The sequence below is a fragment of the Poecile atricapillus genome, chromosome 9, assembly GCF_030490865.1.
Source record: "Poecile atricapillus isolate bPoeAtr1 chromosome 9, bPoeAtr1.hap1, whole genome shotgun sequence".
Taxonomy (NCBI): Eukaryota; Metazoa; Chordata; class Aves; order Passeriformes; family Paridae; genus Poecile; species Poecile atricapillus.
Window position 1 is genome coordinate 11,062,911 of NC_081257.1, and position 17,698 is coordinate 11,080,608.

The following is a 17,698-nucleotide window of genomic DNA, read 5'->3' on the forward strand; positions in this document are numbered from 1 at the left end:
CTTCTTTCTTCCCTATTAAGTAATTAAAATATTATATGCAATAATTACGAAGGTGCTTCCTATTTTCTAAGTTAGGAAATGGATGTAATATTGAATTGCTGCTTCCTGGGGCACACTGGAAAGTTGGAAACACATTTTTGGAAATCCTTTTAGCACATTTATGTTATCACTGGAAGTGCACAGAGTGACTGGTTTGAAAACTGGTTGTGAATTGTACACATCTTGAATTAAATAGTGATTTGTACTCTCTAAGATAGTTTAATTAGTTAAATTTGTACTAAGTTAGATGGCTATTTTCTGTTTTTCTTTGCAGACCATCACTCCTGTCATCCACTGACCGTAGGTGCACCATAGGTCATGTCTTGGTCTAACACTGCATCAAGGGTTAGTGAAGGATGGTGAAACACTTTAAGCTTGCTATGTCAAGATTTGGTGACCTCAAACACACAGCCCTAAATAGTGGCTTTAGAATGTACATACACAAATAAACTTCTGTTGTCTTAGTGGACATTTCATATATTCCAAACAATATATATGCTTACATTTTTAAAAAAGTATGAAAAAGGGGAAAAAAAAAAATAAAGGAAAAGAAAGAAAACAATTTCTATGAAAACAATGCTATTGAGATTCCAGACTTTTCAACTGCAGTGAGGGCTTTATTTTCAAGAAGCCAAAGACAGGAGCGACTCAAGCCAAGGAGCTCTCAAGCGGCTCCTTTCCCTTGGGGGTCCCGTGCTGCTTGGCCGGGGCCAGATGTTCTTTGTGGTATTTGGCGGTGATTGCAGCGTAGGCGCAGCCATAGACAGCGGCTGCCAGCATCATCAGGCACACGATGCCGCACACCACGCCGGTGATGACCACGGTGGCGATGGCGTGGCGCAGGCTGACGGGCCTGGCCTTGGCCTTGGGCTCGCAGCTGGCGCGGCCGCTGTCCCCGAGCTCGCCGGGGTGGCCGTGCTTCAGCGGGCTGCGGTGCTCCAGGCCGTGGTGGTGGCTGCTGGCCAGGTGCACGTGAGCTGTCCTCAGAGGACAAGCCCCAAAGAGCTCGTAGGGAACTTTGAGGAGGTCCTTCCCCTTCCGAATCCCTGGCGCTGAGCAGATAATGCCATCGCTTATTCCTCCTGGGGAAAAAAAAACAATGGTCTCAACATCTGACCATTTCTGGATCACCTTAATGTAAAATTATTATAAACCTGAAGCAAATTTATCATGAGTTTCAACTTCATACTTCTAAACATTTATGCTTTAAAGGCTTTTGTTCAGTTAGGTCAGTGGTGAGATTATTACACTTCAAAACTCACATAAGAGAGGATTTTCAAGAAGCTGTTCATCAGGAATTAGGTTTATCTGTGTTTTTATGGATGTTACTATTAAAAAAAAAAAACATGGTGGTAGAAAAATAAGAATTGTCATAGATAAACAAAGAGGTATTGTTCACTGCAAATTCAGTTTGTTCAGCTTCCGACCGCTGCTAATTTTTATGGTGAGAAATGGAAACAATGCATTTACAAAACCTTTCCCTCTTGATTGAAATATCCCATGAAATTGTCATTGTTCTGCCATTGTATGTTTACTGTAACAGGGCAAAGAGAACTCGTGAGTACCCATGAGTGATTTTTTGAAGCAAGGCTTGTGATAAGACAATATACATAGATAGATAGAATGGAGTTGAGTTTAATCAATCTATTATTGCTCAAATGCTAAATTTCATGATTGCTTAGAGCCAGCTTCCCAAAGGAGATTTTTAGTACAATGGGGAGAGAAGTAGGAACCCAGAGTTCTGGTAAATCACATGGTTGTTCCTCAGTGTGTAGAGGAAAATACAGCAAATGTAGCCCTCATGTACCTAGTTAGAGCACAGGGCTTTAGGGGTGTGGTGTGTCAAGGAGTCCACAAGGCCAAAATCAATGTTGACATATTTTAAAAAATTAACTAATCAAATCAACTGAATTTTCTTTCTCTTCTCCATCCAAAACAATTCACCTTTCATCTAAAGCCAGGCACAGAAATTTTCATTCTGAAAAGACTTTGAGAAAGTAGTAAATACAGATGGAGCCAAACTGAAATCTGGAGACTATTCCACAAATAATGCTGATATTCCAGGACAGATGTGAATATAGCAGGTCTCTTGGTCTTTACTGGTGAAATCCAAAGGTTCCAGACATCTTCAATGTGTTTGACTATGGATATAGATCATATGTGTGTCATATAAGTAGTGGGAAACATTAATGTGTAATGTAACTAACTTTTCTTAATGTGATTCAGACAAGTAATTTTAGAGAACTACAAACACAGAAGAGAACATAACACTTGGGCTTCCTTTAAAGCTTGTTGTTAAAATTAATTTGTAAATTCCATATCACTTCATTTAATTAATCTTTACAGAGTTCAGAAAGATGAAAGGACATCACTGAACTTCTAGACAGCATTGTTTTTTGAAAGAAATTATAATCCTTATGATGCTGGCAGAGTAATTAAAATAATCTGATATGTTGGATCATTTCATTCTTCTTCACAGAGAAGTCAACCCCTGCTGAATTTCCAGCATAATAGACTAAAGCCCTGTGATAAAGTAATATTTTGCCCATTCAAGATATTATGATTTTATTGCTGAGAGGAGTTTATTCTTTTCTAAAAGGTGGCTCATAGAAGTAAATTTACTGAAGACCACTCCAGTAGTAATTGTGTCCCTGCATGGCCTGCAGGGTTTTCCAGCTGGCCTGCAGATTTCTGATCCCTGCAAAAGGCAGTCCATCAGTCTCAGGCCACATGGGCCATCTCCACATCTCCTGTGCTGCAGTGGGCTCTGTTCTGGCACAGAGACAGGTAATCAGTAGTTTGGTCACATGCAAGCATCAAAGCCTGATGTAGAAGAAAGAAAATTGCCCTGCTGTTCTGACTTCTCAGTCTGAACAAACCTCCTGGGAGAAATAAATTAATTTCTTTTTATACTTAATTCCTTTAGAATGAAATAATATTCTCTTTTTCACAGCATAACTCATGAATATATTTAAAAGCAGGTGTGACCAAAATACTGACACTACTATTTATAAACTTCACTTTTCCCTGTGAGATGCCATGTCACATTTCTGTCAGGAAATTGCCAATGAATTGAGTTCCTCTTCTGGTTAACAACAAATTAGGAAGTGATACTAGGCATTACTAAAATATTAAAGAACTACTAAGTCATAATTAATGGAAAAAATAGAATCCCGGGCTCTCTAAAGTTTGTTCAGTACTGATATCTGTCTTGATGTTTGCCATCATGCAGCAGGTAAAAAGCTTTAAAAGAGTAGGTTGGTTTCCAGCAAAAATACATTGGTAGAATTAAAACAGGTGTATGTGCACAAGCATGCTTTTTTCATGTTTAGAAATGTCTGTATCTGAATTCACACACTAGAGAACACACCTGTACCTGCTGCATGATTGTGTGTGCATCATTGCTCTTTCTCTTGGCACTAATATGAAACCCCTCTCTGATTCTAGTTTGCAATAAAAGCCCTTTTTTATGTTTATAAAAGCACTTACATTCTGACCTATGCATAAGAATATAGTTTAGTGTGTTTATTTGAGGAAGTGACCTACTGTGTGGGGTAAATTTTGAAGCCATAGAAGGGAAGATCAGTTAGATGCTGCTTAAATGTTCTCATTTACACCATATATAATGAGAAAAATTCCTCACCTCTGTATAGAAAACTCTCCAGCCACAGTTTCATGCCAAAGATATTGCAATTGCATTGCCAGGGATTATCTTTGAAGAGAACCACTTTCAGGTTTGGAAGTGACTCCAGCAGAATTCTTTCCATTTTCTGAAGTTTGTTATGCTTCACAGAGAGCAATGTTATATTCCCTGTGCTGTTTCCAAATGTCTCAGGCAATCGAATAATGCTGTTGGATGACAAGTCCAGTTCTTTTAGGTGTGGGAGGAAACTGAAAGTCTTGTTTTCTATATAATGAATCAAATTTCTGGTTAGGTTTAAAACCTGTAGATACCTCAGTTTTTGGAAAGCACCGGGTGCCACACTTGAGAGAGAATTATTAGACAAGTCTAAGATTTTGAGTAACGGCGTTGCAGTGAATGCATTTTGGTTGATCCTCCAGATACGGTTGTTCTGCAACTGCAGTATCTGAATTTCAGGAGGTAAACGGGCAGGAATTTCAGTAAATCCTCTGTTCTTGCAGTCTGCAGTCTTTGAGGCTGTGTAGCAGAGGCATTTGTCGGGGCAGCCGTGAGCTGTGTGTGCCAACAAGATGACACTACAAACCAAAAGCCAGTTACCTGTTACAAGTGAAAGAAGGTGTTAAATGAGTTTAAAATGTTTGTCTTTGGGCAATGCACAGGCCATAAACACAGCCAGAAGGTATACAGTTCCACAATAAACAATAATGTAGATACCACAGGGTGTGGTCTTTTATAATACAGAAATAAATAATAGAAGGTGTTAAGCACTTCTGTAGTGCAGAATGACAATAATGCTAATATGAATGCTTAAAATGAAGTACTTCCCATGCTTTTTTCTTAAGTACAAATGGGTTTCAAGAGGATTTGCCATCAGCAGAGCAGTGATGTTTGAAGGGAATGTGACAGTTTCTGAAATTATTAAATTGAAATATCTCTCTTTCTGTGGTAGTAAGAACTTTAAGACATCTTGTGTCAGAAGAATTACAAGCAGAACTTTTATTTTGCATTGGTTTTACTAATATTACTGCCTGGAAAAACTGAGTCAATGTAACATTAAAATAATTACAAGCTTCAAAGACATAGCTATAAAAACTATTGGCAGTACTTTTTCAGCAATCCAGATTCTGTAAGTTTCTCCTTTAAAATATCTGTTTATTCTTTTTCCTTTAGTTCCTGAATTGTCTGAATTCCAGCTGTACTTCCCATAGATGCAGGTTTCTACACAGTCACCAGGCATTTGTCAATAAGCATCTGAAAACAGAAATTAGTTTACAGGAGTACTTAGTAATGTTTAGTATTTATAATTATCCGCTGCTCCCTGATGTTCAGGTGGTTTTAACTGAAAAAAAAAAAAAAAAGTAAGTTTTTACCTTTTATGTCTTGCTAATGATCTTAACTTTGAGAACAAGGTACTTAAAGCTGTGCTTGTATGCATATAATGAAACACTAAAAAACCCATTATTGAAGAATTAGATTTTCTTTGACTAAAGAAAGTTAGAATGATGAATCCTTTTCTAACATCGCTTTTGAGATGCTTCAAATCATTTTTACTATTTACTATTTCAAAATGCAAAACATTTTAGTTAGTTGCTACTTGATACCGTTTGAAAATATAGTAATTGATGTTTATTGACTTACAGAGATCAAATGTGAATTACAGGGAATATCTATTGATGGAATATTGTATGATTATAGTATGAAATATGATAAATATATAAATGAAAGTTGTATTTTGAGACTACAGTTTAAGGCACAAATTAATAATTAATTTTCATTCAGAAATTAAATATTTATATTAAAATTATACATAATCTTCTGTAATACTGAATTTTGTATCACAGAATTGCCATGAAAGAATCCAGCATTCCTGCATGCAAGATAAGCAATACTTTCAGACCTGCAACAGTTGGCTTCAGAAACACGGCTTCCAAAACAAACTCTTGCTTGGGGAGGAAATGCTTTGCAAAGAGAAAAATTGCATTATTAATCTGAATGCTTCAGGATCTCACCTTTCATTCTGCTCTGCTTGTTCTTCCCCTGGTGGAAGATTCAGTCCAGATTTCTGATGTAGAACAGTATCAGACACTGTTCTGATTCCCACTTCAAATCTGTAACATGCTCATCCAGTTTCCTTTCTTGAGGGTTTTTTTAGGTGGCTGTGACTTATGTAGAAGGCAACTATTTCTACTCAGTTACTCTATCAGCCTTTGGCTTTTTTCTCAATCACAATCTTCTCCCCCCTCCCCCCTTTATGACTTTCAGAGACTTATTCTGCCTCTTAATCACACAACAAGCCATGCAAACAGTGTCTGTCCAGCGCTGGCTGGCCAGCTGTAATGTACAAATAATGACCTGATAACCTCGCCTATTCAATTTGTTTAATCTCCATCAAAAACAAAGCACAAAAAAATAAAGCCGCATTTTTTATATCCAGTATGGTTTCTGAATTCTGGTGGGTTATTAGCCAGACTGGATCAATTTTTGCAAGATCTGAACATGGATTTTGAGTATCCTGGGCTGTGACTGGAGGCAGTGGAGTGTATAATATCACTACAAATAGTCCTCTGGGTTGATGACATGGTTTTGACAGTGCCCTTGTTTGCTCTTCTAAGCTTATTCATCTGACATCCATTAGTTGTGCTGACAGGATTCTATTGCTTGGGAATACAGGACCAGTGGCTCCTTCCATAAAAATGGCACACATCCTGGTATAGTCACCATGAATATTGAACAAATTAGTTTATTTTCAAATAAAGATGTAGCAGATGATACTAAAATTGTAATGTGTGGTGCCTTGACTTGTTTCTTTGTTATTTCTTCAGTAGAACTCATACTGTGCCATCAACACCAATAAAAGGATTAATGACTTGTGACAGTGAAGGAACTCAAAGGTGTTGAAAGGAATGAAAAATCTGGTGTATAATTGAGTCTTTCCAGGGCATATGATCACTCCACCTATGAGCTGTCCTATGGAGAGGGAAGTTGTACAACCGAAACATTTCAGAACTATAATACGGCTTTCTTGGGTACAAATTCTGCTTTTAGGTGCTTTTAAAAAGATCACATGACTCTCACTTTCCAGGTCAAAATTTATATGATGTTGGCAATGTTCTAGAATGGATTGTATAAAAACTATAAGGTCCAAACTGCTGTTGAAAGCAGGGTCTTTACCAGAAGTTATCCAGGGTCCTTTCAAGTTGAGACTTGATATTTCCCATGACAGATTCTATCTTTTCTGGGCAGCCTTCTCCAGCATGTAACTGTCCTCAGAATCAACAATTCTTTCTTGCATCCAGTTAGAGTTTTCCTTGGAGCAGGTTGTGTCCTTCCCCTCTTGTCCTGTCACTAGGAATCCTTTCAAAGAGAGTAACCCCATCTTTTCCATCGGCACTTTTGGTTTCCAGAAGCGCATGCTGAGCTCTCTGTTCCCCTGGCTCCCTGGGCAGAGCTGTGCCTGTCAGGATCATGTGCTGAGCTCTCTGTTCCCCTGGCTCCCTGGGCAGAGCTGTGCCTGTCAGGATCATGTGCTGAGCTCTCTGTTCCCCTGGCTCCCAGGGCAGAGCTGTGCCTGTCAGGATCGTGTGCTTCACTCAGGTGTTTCTGACACCAGGAAAAGGAGCAATGGATACATGGCAATGGTGAAGGACAACATAGGAAAATTGTCATTCTGTAAAGTAAACGTGATTGTTCATCCTGAGGATGCCAGGGTTGCTGCTGTGAGTGGCAGAGCTTTCCATCCCTGACATTCTTGATGGATGACACGTTGTCCTGATACAGGATGAAGCCTGGGATTTAGTGTGGAGAAGCACTGCAGGTGTAGAAAACCTGGTACCACAGTCATCCTGGTTAACCCAAACTTTACAAAAAAAGGGGAGAGAAGCTTAAAAATCAACTGCACTGTACTATAGATTAGTGTCAGGTTAATGCAAAAAGCTTTTTTAACTTCTGTAGCATGATACATTTATTTGCTATTTCTATGTCCCATCTTAAAAAATACTCATGGATCATTTTAGTGAAGACACAATTAAATGTAAAAAGGTCTTTTATAAAATAGCATCTTCCTTAGGAGCTGTAGTCATGGATACATAGAGTTAAGTCAGGTACTTTTTTCTTGAGATAACTTCCCACTCTCCTTGCATTAACTCATCCCTTGTATCAGTGGCAGCTCTTTTCATGACTTTTGATTATCTTGCAGGAGGTAATAGCTATTATGTTATTGGGTTTTTGTGTGATAAGATGCTATTAAATTCTCTCTGGTATCTATAATTTTATTTGGCATATGAATTCAAAGGCTTATATGGCTTATGAATTCAATTTAAGTTATTTTTTCATCTGAACTAATATTTGCTGACCAGATGGGTATCCACATCCCACTGCAGTTTATTTCATGTAACAGTGGGCTTAAAGAATGTCTCTTAAATTCCTGTTCTATTTTAGGTAAGTCTTTGCAACTGTAATTGTATTATTTTTAGTATTCACCATATTACAGAGATGTTCACAGGACAAGGTCACAGAAAGTTAAGCACTGTGGGAGGTTCAGGTCCTACAATAATGCAGAGGTTGTTTTATTTACTCGGAATCATGGTATAAGAAGTTATTACTTTTTAAAACATCTTCATGCTGGGTTCAGATTTGGAAACATATGATTAAATCTGTCGATTTGCTTTTCATGTAGATGTGGCTATTTCTTCCTTATATTGAGAACTCTGAATGAACATGTTTTGTAAACAGAAGTTTCCCCAACCTATAATCCATGTCCTATTCCCATTTATTAGGAATAATACTTTGGTTGTGACAGAGAAGTCTGATGTGGTGAAAACTGTAGAGATTTGCCAGAAACAGGATAACCATGAAACCTACCCTACTTCTGGCCTTTTGAACCACCAGCAGGATACTTTTCAGTTGTCTGATGTGGTGCAGCAACTGTTATTGCAGCCTCTTAAATTAGCCTGTGCCTTGTTGCAGCAAGGTATGTTTCCCATTGCAAATAGCAAGAAAGCCCCATGAATTAATATCTGATCCCTGCTGGCTGAGGGGGGCAGCTCTGTCTTTGCTTTGCCAGCAAACTCTTTGTTGAAGCAATTACTGCCATCTGCCTTAAAGGAGTTCTATGTGTAAGAATCATCTCTTTTACAGAAGAGCATTATGTTAATTAAACTCTAGCAGAAAGGAAACAATTTAAATATTTCAAATATTTAAAAGCTACAGGATTTGGATTCCACTGCATTGTATATCGAGTCCAGGCAGACACAATTATATTAAAAAATGTTCCCAAGACCACAGCAAACAATTCCTATACATACTCTTTATTAGATTTATTTTCCTTATGCTGTTGAGTGGGAAGGAATTAAAACTGAGATACTTTCAGGGAAATGGAATGCACTTTCTCTTTCCTAAAGTGTGTTTCCAGATCGGTAAAACAGCTAAGCTCTGTAAACTCAAGAACCTACATGAAACTTTGGGTAAATGAAAACCCCTCTTCATTTTGGCTCAGGACAAAGAAAAAATTTGTATTTGTTGTTGAAATAGCCCATACCTTTATTGTTAAAATTCTTCCCCTTTAACTAGCACTTTAAAAACTACAGTAGTGCATGGTGGGGAAGGGTTGTGCCCTTTCCCATGACTCAGAGCCCTGTGCAAAGGTGACAGGGAAAAGGAGACCTGGGAGTCCCTCATGCTCTTCTTTCTACAAGGGCACTCCTCGTACTCTGAGAACGCAGGACTCTCTCAGATTTTTCCTGGCAGGGTACAAGGTTTTCGAAAGTTGACAGAACTTAGAGGAAGGCCCTGGATCCTATTTCTGCTTGCTTTTCACAACAGAAGTATAAGCCAATGCATCAAACTAAATTTGGCTCGAGGAAGATTTATACCTTAAAAATCTGGCCATATTTTCCAGAGAAGTGGGCTTATGGATTTCTTCAGACATCCTTTGCTTAGACAAGATAAGAGAGGAGGAATATCAGCTATATTTTAGTAGTATCAAATGCTGGTTTTGACACAGCATAATGAGACACCATGACTTCATTGTGTCTGAGTTGTTATGAGTTATTTGATTGTGTCCCTTTCAGGTGGGAAGTAATGTTGTGCAGCTCTAGAAACAAGAAACCAGGCAGAGAGTTGTGATTTTGTACAGGGGAAGACCCAGTCTTTCCTTTCCAGTGGCTTGTTTTGCCTTACTTAGATACATCTGGTACTTGTTTATGCAGCGAGTAATTAATCTATGAAATGCATTGTTGGAAGTTATCCTTGGGCCAGAAGATTAGTAGGATTCATATATAATCTGGAGCCATAGTTACCTCATGGGGCAAAAAAAAAAAAAAAAGAAGGGATATAAACTTTCACTCTTAAGGGCTTTAATCAGCCACTAATGACACAACTTCTGGAGAAAAACCTTTCCCTGTGGCATTTTTTTTCCATAATTATTATTTATGGGAATTTTTACACCTTCCTCTGACACCTCTTGGAGTGGCCAGAGTATGAGATGTAATAGTGGAGGAGATGAACTGGAACTTGCCGTGTTCCAGGTGGAGATTTACGGTGGGGAAGGGGTGGCTGGGCAGCCTGGCAGTGGCAGGAAGCTGCTGCCTGGGGAGGTGTGAGCTGCAGTGTCTGGGCAGCACAGGACAGCCAGGCTGAGCACCTTCTCTGTCTAGGTCAGAACTCTGTTCTTCCCCACAGTGCTGTTCTGATCTGGACTGGAAAATTATTTCAGTAGTAGTATCCAGGTCTTTGTTACCAGGTCTGTTCATAATATATAAAAAGCAGTCTTTTGTCTGCACTTCCCTTCCCTTCCCTTCCCTTCCCTTCCCTTCCCTTCCCTTCCCTTCCCTTCCCTTCCCTTCCCTTCCCTTCCCTTCCCTTCCCTTCCCTTCCCTTCCCTTCCCTTCCCTTCCCTTCCCTTCCCTTCCCTTCCCTTCCCTTCCCTTCCCTTCCCTTCCCTTCCCTTCCCTTCCCTTCCCTTCCCTTCCCTTCCCTTCCCTTCCCTCATTTTCAATCCCTAGGCAGTGCAGTCAGCAGTTTGCTGGGGTATTATAACTCCAGTATAATGCTCTTAGAAGTTAGTGTGGCTTTTATTCTTTTCTCACAACTAAATAAGAAGAAATATATGAAGGTGAGAAGGGCTTAGCTGGAAAATGCTGAAACACCAGCCCTACCGTGTGCTTTGGTAGGTAGAAAAATTACCAGGATGGATGCAAGGCTGTCAGAATGAGGAGAAGCACAGGGAATAAAGATTCTGGGCCTCTTTACCTTAATTGCAAGTTAGATGAAGTTGCAGCAAGGGGCAGATTAAGTGTCAGCAGAGTATTTGTTCCATCACAAATAGCAGCAGGGGGTGCAGATTCAATTTTCAATCATTTCCTGACTAATGTCAACCACCTGTTACACATGCTGAGCATCCATAGATAGAATGTATCTCCAGTAAGAGTAAATTAATGAACTCACTGTGCCATTATTGCAAATAGAAAAAACTATTGCTTGACATCAAGCTAAGAGAAATGAAAGAAATAAAAGTGGTGAGAAAAAACACATGCAAAAATAACTACAGGTGTACACTGTGTTTCATCTTGACATTTTAGATGCTTTTTGTCCTGTCTTAAACATATTAAAACTGAGATCTCTTGCTATTTTTCTTGATAACTTATTCTTCATCAAAGTTTTTCTAAGCTTTTACGTAGTGATTTTTTTTTCCTTTTTTGTATTTAATGAGAATTTCTGTTCATGGTCACAGCTCACCCTGGACTCAAACTTAAGACCAGGATATAAATCTCCTGTGCATTCTGAGTGGTTGATTTACTAGGGCAGCTCTTGTAAGAATTGGAAGGATTTTTTTGAGCAACATCTGTGAAAGGGTTTTGAAATGTTGACAGTGTATGAGGAAATACTTTAAAGTGCAGTAAATGTTTCTTACACTGCTGCTCACCAAAGTAGAACTCATACTTCATTGATTCCTTTTGTGATTTTAAGGCAAATTGTAGTAATTCAGTAAGAGTCACTGGTAAATGTTGGGAACTCCTGTGTTTATGGGCTCAAAAGGACTCTTTCTCTTTGCCCTGGTAGTCACTTGAACACAGAAACTTGCAGAAGCGGGGATGACATTTCCTGCAGTGAAAAGTCAAATAGTTAAACCTCTGTAATCCTTGCAACACTTTGGAAATATCCACAGGAGGCTTTTTTGCCTTTTTTTTTTTTTTCATTAATTTTGCAAGGTACTAAATAACCTGACTTTAAAATTATGCATCTGATAATTGCTAAATACATAATTTTGGTGGATTTACTCATCAGGAGAGATGTAAGTTCATTGGTTCAGGACTGCCATGCTCAGCAGCTGTGGCTTGAAGCTGGGATGGAACGTTTCAATTGGATGATGTGTTGCTACAAGGGAAAAGGTAACTCCTGAAAGGATCTCAATTGTCTTGCAGCAGGTGAAGTGTGAACCACCAGCTCCTTTCAAATGTCCGTGTAGGCAGCAGAGCTCTGGGCAGGAGCCATGAGCAGCACCCAGAATGTCGCTGCTTGTTGCTCACGGGAACACCTCATGAGCAGAATATGGATGTTGTAAAACTTCCCCTATGGCTCCAGTGAACAAGAATGAGCCAGATACCATTACCTGCTGCCACTGTTCTTCATTTCAGTAGCAGATAAGTTTTAGAAGGCAGTGCAGAGTTTGCTGCTTTTCCAGTTTCCTTGTTCTCTCCGGATTTCTGTCATCCCTACTGCTTGAGCTGCTGCAGCTGCAGGCACCAACAGTCCTCTGACAACATCCTAGAGATCCCCTAGCACGCTCCTCTCCTTTTCTCACCCTCTACATTTTAATCTGTCAGCAGGTTTTAAACACCAAGCATGTTTTTAAAATACCTTTTTTTCTCCATAGAATGTTTTAAATGAAGTAACAGGGCAGGTCAGGTATATGGATAGACATCTCATCCCTCAAGTTTAGTTAGTTCTGCTGTTTTCAGACAGGATAAATCCCTGGGAAACTTAGCTAGTATACAGGATAATGATGCTTCTGTTTAGAATTTGCAAAATAGGCCACTGAGAGGACTTTTGTTTAAAAAATAGAAAGAAAATACTCTTTCACAGGGCATTTTATTAATGAGAATTACAATACTGGAAAATCTGTTATGGATTAGTGAAAAACAGTAACAGTGTATCCAAATGGAACTGGTTGGATAATTAAATTCGTTTAATAGGTACTGAAATTTAAACCTCTTGATCCCTCTGACGTAAACATAACTCTTAAAAGCCGTGGAACTTGATTCTAAAAGTGTAATGTGGGAGAGAAACACTGGGACGATGATTACAGATTTCAGATACCCTGGGAGGAAATGTATTCAGGAGTTGAAAAACAGGCATTCAAATTAAAAAAAAAAAAAAAAAGAAAAAAAAGAAAAGAAAGAGAAAAACCCAGAACAGCTACAGAACTGTAGCTATGAAATATAAAAAGAAGCTTTAATAAAACCCTGTTTATGTACGTGTGCAACTTACATGAGCAGTGTCGAAGCAACATGACTGGGAAAACCAAGTGACAAAAAAGGGATACTATAGATTGAAATCATGAAGGAACATCATGTTTTCACTATTCTTACACTCTTTATACCTGTTCTGTATTATCATGTCTTTTTGGCTATATGTCCTTCTGTATGTCTGTTTTGGTTTCCTGTTTTCATGCTGAGAATTCCCAAAGATCCTCAATCTATGTTTTCTCCTCTCATTAATAGATTTTTTTTTTCAATATTGATTACAATTTATAAAGTATGTCTAGTGTATAATTGTCTTTTCTTGATTTGGTGAAAAGGAAAATTACTAAGTTTTAACACATCTTTTAGGAGGATCATCCCAAATGGCTAACAGGCTGTCTGCTAAGTAGGCAGGAAAATACTTTAGGATTTGTATAAATTATGAAGTCCTGACAGTCGTAACACTGAGCTATGCCTTGTTTTTGTTTGTACTACCTGAAGTTATTGTTAGGCTTTTATCCATGGCTTCTGTTTCCCTGTCCCCTAAGGTGCTCAAGAATGAACTTTCTCTCAAGCTGAGAGGATAACAAATTTAAGACAACAGCTGGAATGCCTGTGAGAAAATAAATTTTTAAAAAGTACAGCATAAAAGTAGATTATTAGCCCTGAAGTTCAGACAACATTTAAATGTTGATCTCATCTTTTTGTCTTCCATGTTTATATCTGACTTGGGTGATGCTGAAGTATAGAGGTAATATATATTATCATTCAATACAATGACTTTTAATTCAAAAGCCTGTCTATTTGACTATAATTTATGGTGGGATCTCAAAGGTACTCAGCCTAGCTGAGCTTTCTCTGTCCATAAAGCTATAGCTGTCTTTAGCAAAAAGGGTGTGTTTTCATCTTTATTTGCTTTTATTTCCTTCAGTGGTCGGTTATTTTGGAATATAATGGCAGGGCTGAGCTTGGTTACTCATATTTTGGCTGAAACTTTTTATCCTTTTCCCTTTTCAAAATGACAGTGTCCATTTCCTCTCCATCTCTGTGTTTCAGCAGAGTTAGAATAGATGTGTTCAAAGAACAGCACTGCTGACTTCTCCCTTCTCAAAGTGCTCTGTGGGAGAAGTGGGCTGGCTGCTTCTAGAGGGTGAAGTTTATGCATCGTGTGCCTACTTTAGTGAAATAATAATTTCCATACCTCGAGTTTTTCTGGGGTCATTAGGACCTTAAATGGTTTTCTTTAGTTACTGCTACAAGCATCTTTTCTATAAACTTGTTAGAAAGAAGAAAGAGCAGAGTACTCTGTAATTTGTAGTTTGTGGTGATTTGGAAATGTGTTCAAACATAGGCACTAAAGTGAACATTTGGATTTCCAGCAGTTGTAGTACAGGCTTTCTTTGGAAATTTAACACTCTCTATTTTTCTATATGCCATCAGCTGGTCATACTTTTACATATTGCTCTCTTAGCTTTGGAGTAAAAGGATACCTGTTTTAGAACTTCTGCAGACTTTGTTACATTGAAAACATGAAAAAGTTTTGAGAAAGAAATGGGAATTACCTAATGCTTGATTTTCTGTAATACTTTGTCTAAATGGAACTTGGGTGAAATTAATCGTGTAGAACAACATTTCACTTGCATCATAGTGCAGATTTAAACTGAAAAAGTAAAAAGCCTTGTTTATTACAGTCCTGTTCATTGTACTGTCACAGCACTCTTGCTATGGCATCTCTAAATATTCCTAATTAGGACTTTGAAGCTGATTCTTCTCCTAAAATCTTAGGGAAATGTATCACCCTTCCATCAACACAGGATATAAACTGCAAGTGTGAATACAGCACATCCTTTCTGGTGTTCTATATAAGAATATTATGAAATGGTGAACAAAATACACCACTCAAAGTTCCAAAATGTTTTACACTTTTTTGGACAGATTGATGGCACCTGTCAGATTTGGGTTTCTAGAGTTCTTCTTAGGCTAAACTTATGGGGAAAAAATCTCTCTGAAGAAGAGAATCTGGTTGATTTTAATTCCTATTTATAGGGTATGTTTAGACCAGGAGCAGCCCTAAGCCTTTGGTGCTTCAGACCCTGGGCCTACCTTGTCTTCATGGGGAGATGTTCTCTGATGAAAGAGTCACAGAAGTCTAGATTCCATGTGATAATTTCCTTGTATATGAATATTATAAAATATGAGAAATACTGTAATTTTATAAAAGAGATTATTTTATACATGAAAGAACAGGTAACACATTTTAAGCAATGGCCATGCTGATATTTCCTGTTTTTCAGAGATGGGCTGAACAATGGAGGGTTTCCCATGGCAGAAGCTTTGCTGTAAATGTTTCTTCTGGTAATGTAATTAGGAAGTATTGGCTCCAGTTAACATAACTTAAACAAAACATGTTGTCCTCAGCAAACTTGTTAAACAGGCATAGCCTTGTCTAAAAGGAAAACAGGGACATATAGTGTTTCCATGGAAACTCAGTTAACATTCTGATTTGTGGATATGAGCCTAATCAGCACTACAATCTAAACTCAATTAATTAAATGAGTCTTACTTGTGAAGTCAACACAGTATAAAAGTATCTGTACACATGCAGGAGTCAGAGCCTTTCATCCCCATAGATGCTTTCTACCTGCACTTTAGAACAGAATAAGGCAGGGAAACTTGTGAGAGACCCTTCTTTTTTTGCTTTCTGAGGCCATTTGTGCCATTTTAATACAAAAATTTATATAGGAATATAAACTAAATCTGTTTAAATCCACTTTATGGGAGTTTGTTATAATTTACTGAATCCCTAATGTGTGGTTTTGATTTCCTTTTATTTCAAGTAAAAGTAAATAAGGCTTTTCCCTTAGTATAGGGCATATCAGCCCTCTACTGTGAGAGAATGGAGAAGATAATATAGTAATAATAATAATAAAATAATAATAATATAATATTTGCTTCCATTGTAGATGTGCTGAGGTTTGTTAATTCTGGAAATTATGCTCAAGCATTCTTTTTGTAAAACAGCAGAAAAATAAAGAATTGATTGAATTTGCATTAATTAGAAAATTAAATATGTTTTATAAATGTATTTTAGCAGAACTTTTAGGAGAACCTCTGTCATTTATAAATTTCTACATTTTGGAAAGTGTCATTTCAAAGTTATTTCGATGCCTAGGAATATGATAGAGACTTCAGAATTACAGCCCAGCCTTTACTGACTGCAGTGTCAAGTGTGTGCTCCTGGAAAGCCCATCAGGATCAGCCTCCTTTGGTATGTGCCCCAACAGCTGTAAAAACCTGGCCTTTGCAAGCTTCACTTTCCCTGTACATCAAGAGTAGGTTTGCCTCTATACAGCAGCACAATCTCTGGGTAGTCCTGCCAAGAGTCCTTTCTTTGAGCAGAGTTTTGAGGCTTTTTGTGTTCTCCAGAGCTCCATTCTGGAAGTGGCTTTGTGTTCTCATCCTGTGCTGGGCATCCCTGAACGCTGCCAGACTCCAGCGGGCATCAGCAGCGCTCAACACCTTCCAGGAAAAAGCCTCAGCTGAGTTTGCACCTAGCAGGCAACTAATTAGAAAGAGAAGCTATTTTGTATGATAAATCCTTAGTTTAATGTCTAATCAGACAGCTCCCTTTCAGAAACCTTCCTGATTTATTTCAAAGCTATTACATTAAAGAGGATTACATTTGGTGCCCATTATATTGATTTCCCTCAAAACGTACCAATTTATGCTTCTAAAATATGCCTTAACACTGCATTGACAGCTAAATCCTGCTAATCATTAGTATATAAATTATAATAGACTACTTGTTGAAGCATCTGGATAGCAGTTTATGTGAAGTAAGTATGGTCCATTTGTACTTTTATTGTGAAAGTCATGTCAGCACTTACACTATTTCCAGAAGTTAATAACTCACCCAGAGGAGTTCACTTATGGCCATAACTTGGCACACAGATCTTGGACAATGTTGACATTTTATTGAAAACTTTAAAAGTGTGTCAGTGTCTTTTAATTTTATCAGTCTCAACATTTTTTAAAAGCCTTATTTCTTTGTGTCTTTTTTTCTTGAAGTATCAATTAAAAACATTTATTAATTTTGTATTTGGTCATAGGTTGGTCAATATATTGTTCTTTGTATTTTGTGGCTTTAAAGAGGTGATTTCAACTCTTTCTAATGAAGAAAATAAGCTGTTGGCTAATTTTCAGCAATATGAAAACACCTCTTAATACATGAATAGTCACCAGAACAGCCACAAGCAACCATTTTTGCTGGCACCTATGCAGGCTTATGTAGAAAATCTGAAAATGTTGAGTTCTTATTTTTCCTGAAATCTGGTAAGGCAAGTTAATAAAACACTGTCATTCCACCCATGATTGTTTGGCCTCTTGGATGGCATTAGCCTCTTTCCAGTTCATGGGCGTGAACTTCTACACATTAAATAAAGCAAATAATAAATTGTTTTCCCCAATACAGAGCGAAATTTATTTCCCCAGTACAAGTCATTGCTGAGAGGTCTAGTTAATATTTCTTGGCCGTGTTTCAAAATTCTGACAATAAAAT

At 38.0% G+C, this 17,698-nt stretch overlaps 2 protein-coding genes across 2 annotated transcripts in view; one reads left to right on the plus strand and one right to left on the minus strand.

Annotated features, from left to right (window-relative positions):
* The window catches only part of CACNA2D3 (calcium voltage-gated channel auxiliary subunit alpha2delta 3), a 388,427-nt gene that overhangs the window by 319,674 nt on the left and 51,055 nt on the right, over positions 1–17,698 (plus strand). The window lies entirely within an intron of this gene.
* Positions 688–5,698, minus strand: LRTM1 (leucine rich repeats and transmembrane domains 1). Its single transcript, XM_058844763.1, has 3 exons — positions 5,692–5,698; positions 3,683–4,279; positions 688–1,121 (listed from the first exon to the last, which is right to left on the minus strand). The coding sequence occupies exons 1-3, from the start codon at positions 5,696–5,698 to the stop codon at positions 688–690; spliced, it is 1,038 nt and encodes a 345-aa protein (XP_058700746.1).

What these genes read in the sequence shown, in the direction of transcription:
- LRTM1 (XM_058844763.1), bottom strand. An exon ending in GGAGAGTTTTCTATACAGAG is followed by an intron (nt 1,122 to 3,682) that starts GTGAGGAATTTT and finishes TTTTTTCCCCAG; the next exon opens with GAGGAATAAGCGATGGCATT.